This window comes from Oryzias latipes, chromosome 6 (assembly GCF_002234675.1).
Source record: "Oryzias latipes chromosome 6, ASM223467v1".
Taxonomy (NCBI): Eukaryota; Metazoa; Chordata; class Actinopteri; order Beloniformes; family Adrianichthyidae; genus Oryzias; species Oryzias latipes.
In genome coordinates, this window is record NC_019864.2 from 16,674,650 (window position 1) to 16,689,954 (window position 15,305).

The window sequence follows — 15,305 nt, forward strand, 5'->3', positions numbered from 1 at the left end:
TTAGTAAAGAAACTATGAAAAATGGCACAAATGTTTATTTTAAATCAGCATTTGTCCCCACCCAGTGGAAAAAAGAACGTGCTGCATCCTGTAAGAAAGGGCAGTTCAGCTGGGGTTAAATTTGCAAAGATTTGATGTTGTTGCAACATTTCCCATAAACAACCACCAATGCAAGAAAAAAATATTTTTGCAACATTTTGCACTTTAATGTTTTCTCCAAAACAGACATCTAGTTTTTATTTTTTTCCCCACATTTTTACACTAATAGGAAATAAAAGACTTTGATAGCATAAAGAAAAGATATGTAGAAAAAGTATTAAAAGGTTTTTAGATGACTCAATTTAATGTAAGTCGTTTCTGTTAAAAGTTGAAATGGTCATGAGTTACTAGCAGACACAATGAAAAACAGAGTGAACCCTGGAGAGCAGATCAGCCCAAAGATCACAGCTGTGTTTTGGCTGCAACCGCGAGACAACTGAGAAGAGAGTCCATCTTTGATCCTTTCATCTGGTATCATCGGTTTGGGACCTGAGGCAAAATCCAACTTGAAAACGACAAAAGATCAAATAAAATAGAATAAAAAGTGCAAGTATGATTACCACAAAAAAAAAAACTAAATTATAAGTTTTTAATTTGTACATATTTCTGGAAGACAGCTCTGCCAAGGTCTTTAGGATACATCTTGAAATACATAAAGCAGAAATGCATAATGGATGTTTGGCTAATTAGTATGCTTCAGGCCAAACCTACTCTAATGACTGACACAAGAACTCCCATAAATCTGATTTCTCATAACATTTATTCAAATAAACAGTACAGTTTATAAATTCCTAGGATAAAATAATAAGTGGGAACACATACGAAGCATTTGGGAGAGAATTCTCCAAAGTTCTGGAAACCGGGGCAAAGGGCTCCTACTTGCATCAGTGCCTTATTTAGTGAGATCCCCCTTCCAGTCAGCCTCTGTGAAGACTGCCACTTCGTCCAGACACGTACAAGCATTTTACAAGCCGGAGAGCTCCACAACGACAGCAACCACCAAACGGAACGATCCGAAACCCGGAGGGGTGCTCATGTTTCCACACTAAGCCTCAACCCATGTCATAAAAATATGCTTTTTTTTTTGGGTTTTGCATAAACTTTATGCAAAACATTAGAAAAACAAAACAAAAACACCCCTACAACGTTTAGAGGTTTGCCCTGTAACTGATCTGTGTGATGATCACAAAAGTCAAGCTTGTTTTTACATTTTGTTATTCTTTTTAAAGCACTGTAGTCTCACTGCAAGGAAAAAGACATCTCTTTACAGGGGTGTGGCCAAGCCCCCACCCATAAGAGTTCTGCCCGACCCTTAACAGAACAAAGCTGTGCCGTCAGTACATTCTATTGCCCTCATTCAGTTCCCAAGGTGCAATGTCAGCTTCGAGAGGGCTACCCCAAGTCACGCAAGGAGAGGAAAAGAGAAAGAAAAACCAACAAAACAAAAAAAAGAGTGAATGTCACTCAGTTTGGCTCTCGCAAATAATGTTGTTAAATACCTCTAAAAAAGAACTAAGGATGTGGCAACAGGTGAGAGGGCCGTACGTCGGTGCGTTCGACGTGTAAACCCTTTTCCTGGTCTTGGTGTACTTTCAGTCTTTCAGCTGTTCCCTCGACAGCTAAGAACTTAGCCGCCCAAATCTCCACTTAAAGTTACGGATAAAGTGTAACTTGTGTTCGGATCTTCGGAGACGGAAGATGATGGATGTTTTAATGTCAACACTTTCATACTCCAAGTTTATGGAGAGACTGAATGTACTCGACCCCCAATTTTTTTTTTTTTGAAAGTACACCTTTACCGGATATAAGTAAAGAATAAATATTTCAAAAATGATGCAGACACGTGCCACTCTTGCTCTTAACTTCCATGCATATGGACTATTTACAAATTGAAAAATACAGTCTTGCTAGTTTGTTCTTTTCGTTTTTTTTTCTTTTTTCCCCTGAAATGTCGTTGCCCTTTTTTTGCAATCAGCCCATCGATATTCTCCCCGTCCAGATGACGACCTTAACCACATGTTGCAGACATAGCCAGGACAATTAAAGCTGTATTAAATTCTTTCACACTAATGGGAAAGCATAAGTCAAAATCCAAACAGGAAAATTCACAATCAAACAGAAAAATAAAAACAAAACAAAAAAGAGGGGTGGGAAATGCAACAAACAAAAAAAAAAAAAAAAAGAGGGAGGGGTTACAATACAAGCCAAAGGATGTATTTGTTTAAGATGGATTTTTCTGCTTTCTCAAGACTCCACTCTGTTCCTAACAATACTGTAGTACACTTTCTTTTTATTACTCTACAATTTATTTAAATATAATGTACTTTGAAGATTTTTGTTAAACAAATTCAGGAAAAAAAAAATGATGCAAAAAGTGGTTGGTTTTTCTGAATGAGACGGCAGAAGGCCCGTGCTGCCCTGTTTAATTGCATCAGCGCTGTAGTATGTCGAGATACTCAATAGTCTGTTGCACTGGACGTGTCCTCAATCCTCAATGTACTCCCACAGGTCCTTCTCATAGCCTTCATGCACATGCTGAAGCAGCACTCTTCGCCTGCTCTCACAGTATCTACAGACAAGAGGCGCATTTTAGTCCAGGAAACACAAACGTCACCGAGCCACCAAGAAATGCTTTGATTTTCTGCTGACCTGTACTTATCTTGAACTTTTTGCTTGATGTCCTGCAAAGAATCCTGGGAAATGTCCCGCTCTAGGTAGCCAGACAGCACCTCGGTGGCATTTTCTAGGTCTGCCTGGTTGTTCTAGGAAAGAGAAATTGATTATATGACATTATTCTGAATTATTGATAAATCTCAGCATTGAAGGTTCCACAAAAGCCAAAAATGGTTCAAATTATGGTTTAAACCTTTGGATTAGCTCTACTGTCATTGGGGAAAAAAAACACAAATACAAATGATATAAGGCTGACAGAGTTTCAGAGTGAATGTGAACAGGTATTTTTCATAAGATGTATGAACATCCAACAGAATTTTAAAAATATTTATCAAAGTGAAAAAGCAGGGATCGATTTTTTTGGTTACCTCAAAAATAATGGACTGGTTGTTCTTCTTGAGGTAGAAGGCAAAGACATAAGTAAACATGAGCGTGGAGCGGCACTGGCACAGCACATCCACAGCCTTCTTGAGGAACTGCACTTCAATCCAGGACATGTTGTGCTGCTGCATCTCCTCCATCTTCTGCTTAACCTGAGCGTAGAGCTTGTGCTCGAAGCGCAGACTCTGCATGTGGTTCATGTAGCGGTTGCAGTAGAACAGGTACCTCTGCAAGGCTGCCCTGGATCGCTGTGCACACAGAACAGGACTTTAACTTTAGACCCCATTAAACCCTGGCACAAACACAAACACACATTTTAGCCAGCAATGTAAGGGTTCGGTGTTTGTACAAGGGGAACTTTGAGCAGACAGAGCAAGAACCAAACCGGCAACTCTCCAATCAGAGGTTGACCACCAGTACGAGTGTAGGAGCTGGAATGTGTGAGAACAGGAGCTCAGAAATATTTTGTTCCTCACAGTCACCGAGAGAATACAATGTATAAATGTAGGGGTGTGCTTTTATACAACAGGCTCTTCTGGGGCGGTTTCCTTCTACTTCTATCTGTGGGTTTTAAACGTACATTGTCTTCAACTAAAATTTAAAGAGGTCCAACTAGAAAAAAAATTCATGAAGGTAAGGTCTGGAAAAAAAAAGTAAGTAGCCGAGGATTGGTGGCACATCTGCATGTAATTAATATCAAACTCCCACTTCAAATTAATTCAGTGCAATCTAAAACTTTGACAGGATTTAATGTCGCACCACACATGGAACTGTTTGGATCCGGGTCTGGACGGCGGTCCGCTAGTTAATGACTCCTAACCTAGAGTCTGTACTGTAAAGCGAATGCAGGAAGAATAAAAGTCTGGATTCAACTGTCCTCCAAAACACCAGAAATTATTGAGTTTAAATGTGAAAATACAGTAAACATTAAATGTCTGTGTCCTCTCATAACCAGCAACCTGCACCAAAATGTATGGAGATTTAAATGTCTTATTTGTAGAGTTTGTCTAACTTTACTTAACAAAATCCAAACGTTATTTTTGTTGCAGAGCAAACAAAAGTTTAGCTCTAAGATTTTTTAAATTATTCTCTCTAATAGAACAAAGTATCTAGTGGTGCCAAAACGTTGAAACTCTAAAATAATTCCTGATCATGTAATGTGGTGTTTCCAAAATAAATATAATAATAAATAAAACAATTTGACCACCAGGCCCTGATAGACACGTGAAACATAGCTCAAACTTTGATGCAAACAATCCTAAATCCAACAAGTTGGCAAAAACCCCTTTGCATAACTTTACAAGAAAAGACTGAGCAAAAACTCCAAAGTTATTCAAAGTCTGCCCCTGCACTCATGAGAGGAATTTCTGAAAGCAGTCATGAGATCCACCAGTAATAAAACACATCTGACTTTGCAGGAAAAGTGTGTTCTTTCCGGTAAGACGGCCTCTGGCATAAAGAAGGGATGGTCACAGGTCACTTTAATGAAATGAGCTACATTACTTGGAGTATGTTCAAAACTGTATTTTTATAGCTATATTACAATCATTCCACATATTTTTTAAAGGATTTTAAGCAATGAATCCCATGTAGTTTTGACTTGCATTTATACCATAATGGGATATAATTAGAAAAGTAATAGGAATTTATGAGGTGAGCATAACTTTTTACCTCTTGAGCATCTCTGGCTGCCTTGGCATCATCCTCATTGTAGCGGTTACAGTTGTACCTAAAATCAAAAGAAATGCAGAGAATGATTTAAGTAAGAAATAAAAAAATTAAAATAAACAGCTTTTATCATGAGACCATATGCTGAACAAATAAGAACAAGTAATTTCCAAGTGATTTTGGGATTAAAAAAATAATGCATTCTGTTTGTTTGGTTACTTTTACTTTGAAAAATGAATGCAGTGAGACTTGAAGTTTCTTTTATCCTAAACGGTTAAGTTATGATGAAGTGAGAGGAGAAGGCTGGGCACAGCAGCTTTATTTACTCTATGCACAGACAACTTAGGGATCTGATCCTTGCTAAACAACAACACATCCTACTGTCATCATCAAGCAGTCATCAAATATACTACAGATGAAAGTGCATTAGTAAATGGCAATGAGTTACCCGGATGGGAATCATGGAAGCATGTAACTAAAGCATCATTTCTTACCACGCTGAGCCATGGGGTTCCCATGGTCCCAGACAGACCCAACAGAACTCTGCTTTACAGTTTTGGTTCCGACAAACCATGTGATTGCAGCCTCCGTCTTTCTCGATAGTCACATGGCATTTTGGACACTCCTGTAACAAAAAGGTGTTTTCTGTTTTCAAATCGTGTTGGTAAGCAGAATATTTCACTGAAAGTTTTACCTTTTCTTTTCTTTCTTTTTTTTTGGTAAATTGAGGCAATAAGAACTCAATAAAAAATAGTTTACATGAAAGACGGCTGGATTGAGTCCACACTCATCACAGCAGTGAGACATTGACATGGAATTTCCAACCAGGTGACGACATTTCTTTACTCTGGAGCTAAAACAAAGCCTCAATGATGATAACTTGTTTTCATTTTGGTATGACTCCCCAACCCTGCAAATGTAGTCCAAGCAAGGAGAAAACAGGAACACTAAACCAATACCTTGGTATTTGCTGCAATCCAGTTTGAAGTTTCACTGTCATCATCACACTTCTTTATCCATTTTCTCAGCCACTGCAATCACATCACACAAACTGTAAGACGTTCTAGCGATACCTGTCGACCTTCTCTTCAGAGCTAGCATGAGAACATTCATATTTCTTGAAAAACAAGGAAAATGTGGCCATTTCTTTAGACCTACTTTACACTTCACAGGGTCGTGCCAGTTCTCCCCACAGTTGAAGCTGAAACAGCAGAACCGTTTTCAACTGATTTTAGAAAAAACAACAACAAAATCAACAGAATAAACATTTACTAGAAAACTCTTACCAGAACTGACGGCCACATTTGCATCTCACTGGCTTGGCATCTGGGTACTGGACTTTGACAACATGATGGCAGTCTGGTGCAGGACACCACTTTAATAGTCGATTGCACTTTCAGGAGCAAAAGTAGACAGATTTTGTAATATTAGCTTAATGTATTATAACAGCAAAGATGATCTTTTGTCTTTTTAAAGTTGCATGCACTGATAGTCTTAAAGCATTTCGTGAATTCAGATTTCACCTTAATTTTTCCAAAACAGAGTTGAGCAGAAAACAAAAGACTTACCTCAACAAAACTATTTGTAATTAAATGCTGGTACTTCAACTTCACTTTTGAATCTGTTATGAGGCGCCTACAAGAAAATGTAAATCAATTGTTAGCCTTAATTGCTTTAAACTCAGTAGATTATTTTTGAAAAAAAAAACAAAATTGTCATTTAAAACGAACATTAAAAAAACATAACCTACTCATTTTCCAGCTAAGGATGCAAAGACTGTTTAAATATTTTAAAATTGCAGTAATATTAAAAAAAAACGGATTCAATAATAAATTAATTGTGGGTCTTTCTTTTAAACTGTACCGTTTTTTTTGCTTCTCACTTGACAAAACAATCCCAGTCAGCTTTCCAGCTCTGATTTTAGACATAATCCACTCTTTATATGATGAACTTCTCTGATGGTTTGGAATTAAATCCTCACTTTAAATGTCTATAAACATAGTAGTGAGTAAAGGAGATATGCGGAGCAGAAAGTAAGCTGCCTCTGAAAACACTTTTAGGTCTGATGAGAGACCTACAGACCACAACATTAAGCTCTAAAGCTGGAATCAAGTCATTTTGAAAAACTAAAACATGTTTGTCGCTACAGTAAACATCATCACAGACACTTGCATTTGATACAAATGGTTTTTATTTAGGTAAATGTAACAGCACAGACTAAAGTAAGACACAACAATATTTTATATAAAAAGTTTTTATTTTTAAATTTATACACAAGATAGATGAACTGGTTATGACAACTAAAACTGTAATTCTACAGTGTTTACTTACACAATGAAATCGGTAGGGCTGGGTTGATAAAATCTATTAATCCATCGATCATTGATAATAGATCAACGATCGATCAAAAAAAGTAGAGAGCAATCTTTTATGCCTTTCCTTTTCCGGTGACCTAATGTTAATCTCGTGAGATTTTGTCAGATTTGGCGACAGTTTACAAAACACAATCTGAAGGTTTATGGAAAATTACTAATATACTCTGATACATCTACAGTGTAATTGTAACAATCACAGCAGTAAAGCCAAAATCTGCTAGCTTGATGCTAAGATATAATGGAATTTCCCATAGCTCGGTTTATGCTAACGTTTGGTCGACCTAAACATACATTGCTGACTAAATGAACAGCTTTATAGACTCGTAGACATGAATTTTAAGGAAACTGTTTTTTAAAGTAATTCTAATAAATTTTACAGCATGTGAACTGTATCAGAGTAATATTAATCTCTTGAAAAAGTGTATAGATTATTATTATTGTTTCTTTAAGCAAATATGTCTAAATGTATAAACTGTGTAAATTCAAAATTGAATTGAATCAATTCAAAAAAATCGTTAATCAAATCGATCCAGGCTCTGGTGAATCCAATCAATTCTAGAAATTATTGGTGACACGCAGTCCTAGAAATCTATAACTGGAAATGGTGATCTCTGCTGATCTTTATCGCACAACAAAAACAACACAAGACTGGATGTTAAATATACTTACATGACTGTGTTGTCATCAACCAAAATGTCACAACTATGAGCAGGACAGGAAATGGTCTGGGAAGAAAACAAAAAAGAAAATGATCAGTCAGATATAAAAAAAATGACTTGACATTCTTTCAGATACCTAACTGCCTTTGTTTTTTCTGAACAGACAATAGAAACAAAGAAAAAAAAAAAGGTGCGTGGCAGATTAGAATGATTGGAACTCATTTTTATACATTTCTGCAGCCTGCCATGGGGCCATGACAACATGTTACCAGGAGAACTTCACTAAAAATAAATAAAATACAAAAAAGTTCAGAAGTTAATAAATTAATATAGACTGCAATGTAGGCCAAAACAACACTCAAGGTATAATAATTGATAGTTTTATAATGCTGTAAACTGCGATATTTGTGCAAATAGTAAACTTAGAAGAAAATACACTTAATTTTAACCTATCCTTTCATAATCTAAATATTCTTAAAGAATATGTAAAAACAAAACACCCACCAAATCAACTGCAAATAAGAAACCAGAAGAAATATTTACATATTAGATTATTTTAAAACCATGTAGCAAAACAATAGTACTTTGGTGTTTGGATTAAAAGTAACATTTTAGACTATTACATTATTCTTAAAATGAATCTAAGCAGAATGCAGATCTAACCAGCCCACGCTTACAAAGGAAAGAAAACAACTGAGTGAAATTAAGAACAAAGAAATCCATTCTCCATTTCATGCTGTCACAAGACCTGAGACAAAATAATATTTTAGGCTACAAGGCTGAGAAAACTGCTTATCAGAATATTGTAGCAAAGGTGATAAAAAAAAAACCCGGTTTTGAAAATGTGGCAAACTCAGGAATGACTTTTTAAGATAACACATCGAGACGAGAGGCTTCAAGGTTGGAAAAACAACAGTCAGTTTAAGAAACAGAGCTGAATCGGGCCGTTTCTTATGCTACAGATATATTGTTGAGGAACGTCTGCATCTGTGTTTTCCTTAAAACAGGGCAGGTGACTTTAAGGCTATTAAAACAGATGGCTTCTTTCAAACAGTAGGATGAGTTTGTTGGAGAAATATCATTAACAAAACAAAATAAAATTAGTAAAAATTAGAACGCGAATGCATTAATCTGTTATAATCCATCCTTTCCTGTTCCATCCCACCAGTACTTTCAGGTACTGAGATGATAACGTGTATGTTAGTGTAAACCCTCATGAGACAGCAATATTTTAGGCTTTTCAACTGCCATTTATAACTTTTCACTAAAAATGAAATATGTAGGTAATCCTGGCAGGAATAAGGTTAAAAGATTCCAAGAATAGAATAAGATGATTGGGTAGCATGTAGCTGCTTGTTGTGTAAATATGGATCAATAATACTAGAGCTAGCTGATACACAAGACCAGCTCCACAACTCAAATGGAGAATTAAAATGCCTGCAACTTTCTGAATGCAGTTTTGTATTCTAAAGGGAGTAATATTACCTGTCCCATTCCTTCTTCTATGATTTTGGTGGTCAAATAATCTCCCCAGCACTGCATACAGAATTTGTGTCCACACTCCAGGCCTGTAAAGTACTGCAAAAAAAATTAAAAATAAACCCAATTAAAAAACAAGTATTATGTAAAATAACAGACAGACAGCAAAATAATGCTCTCTTAATCAAGGAAATCCAAACTTTTTAGCCTAAGACTACTCTGGAAAAAAATACTGCCAACCAAAAAAGATTAGAATAAAATCCTATTCCTGATAGTCTCTTTCAACGATCAACAGAATCTGCTTCTACAGGGAACGGTGGGACTTACAGAGTTGGGGAAATTCAGGTAGCAGATCTGACATGGCATGTCTTGTGCAGACGATCTAGTATTGATTGGAGGACGGATGCGAGGCTTCTTGCTTGGGTTGATGACATGACACTCAGAAAAGAGCTTGTCCAGATTGCCATCAAAATATCTGCATAGAATAAGTTACAGTTAAAGTAAGAAAATAATAAACACACAACAAGAACATACTAGTTCTTCACTTATGAAAGACTTAAGATCAACTAGTAGTTCTAGAAAAGGTAGAAATGAAGGGTTAAGAAGAACCAAGTATAAATCTGAATTTGTTACTGTATCTCCAATATTCTGGTTTTCTTTCTGCATCCCGATAGCCTGTAGACCATTGTCAATCATTCTCCTTTGTGCTGTGTCTCCAGTATAGAATGTGTTCAGCTCGCAAAATGTACATAAATCTTAGATTGTGAGCAGATCAATATTTTCATTCTAGAATATTGGAATTATTTTTCTATAAAGGTAAGTGTTAAAATTTTAACATCTGTTTGTGAAAAGTGTATACCAGTGTTGTTCAACCTTTTTTGAGCCACGGCACACTTTAAACTTGACAAAAATCCCGCGGCACACCAGCATCCAAAAAAAAAAAAAGAAAAAAAAGGAGAAACTCATTGTCTGTACTGATCTACGGCCCCTCCGCAATCTCACATGCATTTTTGTGATAATTTTGGCAGAAAAACCTGGAAGTTGCAGCTGTTTTTTCTAAAAGATGTAATAAAAATTAAGTTAGAAGATTTAAAAATTGTTTGATGTGCGTTCGTTGTGGTTTCAAGACGTTTAACAACGAAGACTCATTGTACGCTGAGACGCTGTCACTTTAACCTAATGCATCATGGGAGATGTAGTGCAAACAGCCACCGAGGGCAGACAGACTCGCGTCTCTGAGCTTCATGGTTTTGTTCACTTGTTCCACGGTCTGACACCGGATTCTGCTACACCGCTAAAGACGACCTTTAGCTGGTATTTTTGTTCAAACTGAGCGACTTTATGAGCAGAATCAGAACAAAGAAGTGAAGACTTTAACCACTTCTGATTGGTCAGACTGATGATGTGTGATTAAGCCTCCAAGAATGATTGGCAGAGACAGTTAAAGGGGCGGGACTTTTCAAAAAACGTCTGAAGCAACGGCTAAATCGCGGAACCGTCGTTCTTATCAAAATGTCTTTAATAGAATCAAATAAACACAAAGAAAAAATCTTTTACGATCTTTCATATTCCTATCTACTAAGTGTTTTTATAAGGGCCTGTTTGAATGAAATAAGAGCTGATATCCTGTAGATGGAAAATGTGTTTAGATCAGTGAATGAGGGCAATTTCCTACGGGACACCTGACCATCTCCCACGGCACACTGGTTGAAAAACACTGATGTATACAATGTGTTTGAGAACAGTTTTTAGAACAATGAAACACTTCATCTTGTTTTCAGGTCACCTTTAGCTCTCCACGGCCCTGTTTTAACCTTGAACTGTAAATATTTATGAACTTCTTACCTTTCCATAAGTTTCTCTTTATCCCAGTTAAAGTGACTGAGAAGGATGCGAGTTATTGTAGCAGGGTTCTAAAAAAGCAAGAAATTACAAGTTATTTATTAAATTTGATTTCACAATAAATAGGCTTATTCAACATTTACTGTATTTCGTTCCTAATTTCAATTTCATATTTGTGTTGCTGTATAAATATACATACTGCTTTAACATCGAAACTGTTCAAATACTTGAAAACTGAGAATATTGTTTAGTGAAATTAAAAATTGGCTGTTCCTACTTCATTAAAACATACCTATGTAAATTTTCTCGTTAAACAGACTTCTGTCCCCTAATTCAAAAAATCTGCAATGATACAGGAGTCTTTTAGACTCGTGTCTCAGCAGACCAAGAAGCTTTTGACTCCTGCTACAAGGCAAAAAAGGCGCTGTGTCAATAGAATTATTTTGGTGAGAGGATGTTATATCTCCGCCTCAACAGCACAAAAGCTTTTTCCAATTCATATCAGCAGAAAAAAATAAAAGAAAGATTTTTAAAGAGTAGATTTATTCAAATATTTCACAACAACAGTTGGTGTAAACCCATTTGTAAAACAAAATAAAAAGTTTTTTAAATTTTTTTTCCTGAAGTAGAGGACTTCACAATAAGAACCAAATACTCTACTCCAAAATTCAGGAAGTAAAGGTTTGCACCGCCCCCAGGCTAACACACATATCCACTGTCTCCATGGAGCTAGCCGTTTCTGGCTAAAACGCTGTCCTTTTATCTGCACATCCATCTGTGCAGAAGTTCGGATGTTTGTTTTCGTGGGCGAGATGCAGACACGCTGCCGAGGCCGACTCCAGGTTGCCGTCATGAAATGGGCGGCGCCCACATGGAGCCAAAGCCGGAGCCTCAGAGATCGAGTTATCTGGGTAGAAAAATGAGCTGCGAAAAGAACTCATTTCATTTAAATAATGTTCTTTAGTGTGCCAAAGGTAATATATCATCATATATATGGATATAGTTTACTCTGAAAGGCATGATATGGGCCCTTTAAAAATAACCAGACCCAGTCTCTTCCTCTCCCACTGTCTTTACTAATTTGTCTGCATCGTTGGTAAAAACTGCCAATGCAAAAAAAAAAAAAATCCAACTTTTAGCTGCTTAACCTAAAATGTCTGATTGGTGCATGGCGAGAACTTTTTATAAAATATTTTTTTCCCTCAAAATTGGTCAAAATGATTTCTCAAAGCAAAATATAATTTTCTAGAACAACAAATACATCAAAACTAATGAAAAACTAAGAAAGCAAATCCACTCACGGAAGGGTCAACAAGTCCTGTTTTCCAATAGAAAAAGGCAAAGCCCCAAAACTACAAGAAACTGAATTCACTTAAATATCAGAATGTTGCATGCATCAAAAAGTGCATCAGCAAAGACAGCAACAGAGATTAAGGTTGCTGTTTAAAGGGCAAAACTGTTCTGGATTTATTTAGTGTAAGAAGACAATCAAACTCAAAGCGTTTTAAGCCAATTAGAATGTATTACGTAAATGAGAGCATCTTGTCTTAAACACAAAAAATAAATCTGTAGTTAGTGGGTGGATGTTATAAGTTTAACAAAAGCAGATATGCTAACATGTAAATAAATAGATGTTGATTGTGGAGAATTTTAAGTTTTGCGTACTGAAAGTTGGACTGTCTTAAATGATGTCAACCTCATTGATTCAACACATTAGTCGTGGGTGTGAAGCACACAAGTTCATGGCAAGAGGGAGAGGCCGTGGGGTAGGCATGACAGTCGAGTAGGGGGCTGCTTTTGCCGACAATACAAAGGTAGAAAAACTCCTCTTAGGTCCCAACAGGTAGAACTGTGCCGGCGCCCAGCTGCTGTAAAGCAACCTTTTGTTACAGGTTAACATTCTAGTTACTTTAAGAGGCACTACCCAAAACAATGTGGTGTATATCATATAGAATCATCTGCTACATCCAATGAAAATTGAAACAATCTATTTTAGAAGTTGAGCCACTGTTAAACCTCTTTTAGAGAAGGTTGACCTGGATGGAAATTGGGGCAAAATTGGCATTAAAGAAATGATTGAATTTCAACAGAAAAAGTGCAGGCAGACTCCAACTTATTTTAAAAATTTCGACCAAAATATAACGTTATGAAAAACTGAAGCAAGGCCAAAAATATAACAGTGAGAGGATCCAAACAGAGCAAACTCGTCTGTTTGAAAAATGGAAAGCCAGGTCAGAAACAACACACACGCAAATTCTGTTTGAGAATATGATTAAGTGCTCAAATCACGTTTTCTGTCTTTAATACGAGTAGCACCCAAACAGGAAATACTAAATGTAAATGATTTTATTTTTAAATAAAATACTTGCTGAAGATGGAGCAACTTCATAATTTGACTAAACATCTCAGCTGAGTGCGTTTGGTTGGACCTATTTTTCTGTTCTCTAATGAACAGCAATATCTCCTTTAATATATCTCTGATAGAAATAGTCAAAGACAGAAATCTGTTTTAGCATATGGAGAAACAAAATATATATATATATTAAACCAAGCTATGCGAGAGAAACATGCACCAAATACTGTAACACTTTTTATGCTTGTTTCTTTAACAGGTTTATTTGAAGAAAAAAATGCTGTACGTTTGCTATCAGTTTAATTGAAAAAGATCAACTTCAGGTTGAATGTAAAAAAAAATTTGAGCCTAAACCTGTATGATCAATGCAACACTGCTGTTGTCTGTCAATAGAAGACTCAGTGGTTTTGGTTCACTGCTTTATTTAGCTTACTTCCATGGGTGTTACTGGAATACAACGCCATCATAATGGATCCACGGCTGTAAACCTGTCATTTGTGTCCAACCAAACCAACTTTATGATTTGCCAAACTTAGTGTTTCCATGCTTTTGTATTGAAAGCCAAGATTAAAACAAATAAAACGACTGACTGGGGAAATGGAGGCCTAATGCCACTTGACTGAACAGCAATCCCTGCTATGTTTAAGCAACATGGTCGTGTCATTATATTCAAATGTTGTTCTGGTCAAAAGAATATACGACATTGAACAATTGTGGTAAAGGGGGTTAACACATAACTCAAGTAGCCTGATAAAAAATAAACACTTGGATGACCAAGCCTTAATTCGTTAAACTAAGCCAACATTATTGTTGATAGAGCTTATCGTAACTTATGTGCAGTCGGTTTTAAACTGAAAACAAAATTGCTTCCAACAACATACATCTCGGATCTGATGCTAAACATGCACAATTAACAGCTAATTGCGTTGTGGTTTAGCAGCTAGGTGTTAGCTTAGCTTTGAGCTTTTAGCGATAAACTAGCCAAAAAGCTAACATTAGCTTAGCAGGCGTTTCTGCCAACTTCTCTTTAGGGATTAGACTACTTCCTGGAACAAACTATTGTGAACATCTTTATTTTTGTTTGAACCTGTAACTGTCTAAACGTCTAGTTCAATGTTATGTAACCGAAATGATCTATCATAAATAAAAGAAAGTGAAGTGTTCTTTTTTGTGAACAGTCATCTTCCAGCAAGTGAACTCCTCCAGCGAGGTTAGCAGCTAAAGCTAACATCCGTGGCCTGTTGACGCTTCACACAATCGTAAACCCCGGTCTTTCCTGACTTAGGCATACCAAGATACCTACCTGGATGACCTCATTGACCTCCCTGATACACTCCACCATATGCTGGAGGATTTGCTCGGCAGTCAAAACCTCGAAGCGGTAGTCCTCCTCCTCGTCCTCGCCGGGGCCGTGGCCACCTACACCGGTCTCTCCGCTTTCGTCTCGCTCTCCGCCGGCCACCACGGGATCGACCAACTCCACATCACCGAGATCCAGGGTGTCGTCGGGCTCCTCGCCGCTGACCTCGCTACATTCGTCTTCTTCGTCGTATTCATCATAGTTAAAACCCTCGTCTGAGTCCATTCCTGGGTTGTTTAGCAGCTTGTGAGGAGCACACCCAACGGTCTGAACTCTTAGGTGTTGATTGCGGAACAATGCGAGAATCAAAATACTGGAGCCTGTTTTTCAACGGCAGCGAAAAATAACAACAAAACGTCGCCACTGCTAAGCCAACAAAGGGACGAAGCGTCAGCCACTGACGACGGCCTTACGTCAGCTGGAGCGAACAAGATGACTTTAGTTTTTACTTCCAGATATTTTAAAATAGAACAGAA

At 37.0% G+C, this 15,305-nt stretch overlaps 1 protein-coding gene across 1 annotated transcript; it reads right to left on the bottom strand.

Annotated features, from left to right (window-relative positions):
* Positions 1–184: 184 nt before the first annotated feature.
* Positions 185–15,244, bottom strand: arih1 (ariadne RBR E3 ubiquitin protein ligase 1). Its single transcript, XM_004069623.3, has 14 exons — positions 14,773–15,244; positions 11,120–11,187; positions 9,602–9,749; positions 9,281–9,373; positions 7,806–7,861; positions 6,330–6,396; positions 6,048–6,154; positions 5,920–5,962; positions 5,721–5,792; positions 5,256–5,386; positions 4,765–4,822; positions 3,081–3,341; positions 2,689–2,801; positions 185–2,608 (listed from the first exon to the last, which is right to left on the bottom strand). Exons 1-14 carry the CDS (start codon positions 15,052–15,054, stop codon positions 2,524–2,526), a joined length of 1,584 nt encoding a protein of 527 aa, XP_004069671.1. The 5' UTR covers positions 15,055–15,244; the 3' UTR covers positions 185–2,523.
* Positions 15,245–15,305: the final 61 nt, after the last annotated feature.

Bases quoted from the DNA above. Each gene is read 5' to 3' on its own strand.
- arih1 (XM_004069623.3), bottom strand. From the start codon at position 15,054: ATGGACTCAGACGAGGGTTTTAACTATGATGAATACGACGAAGAAGAC. The intron at 6,155-6,329 runs GTAAGTCTTTTG...TGCTCCTGAAAG, and splicing joins TTACAAATAGTTTTGTTGAG to TGCAATCGACTATTAAAGTG. The intron at 2,609-2,688 runs GTCAGCAGAAAA...TCTTGTCTGTAG, and splicing joins AAAGTTCAAGATAAGTACAG to ATACTGTGAGAGCAGGCGAA.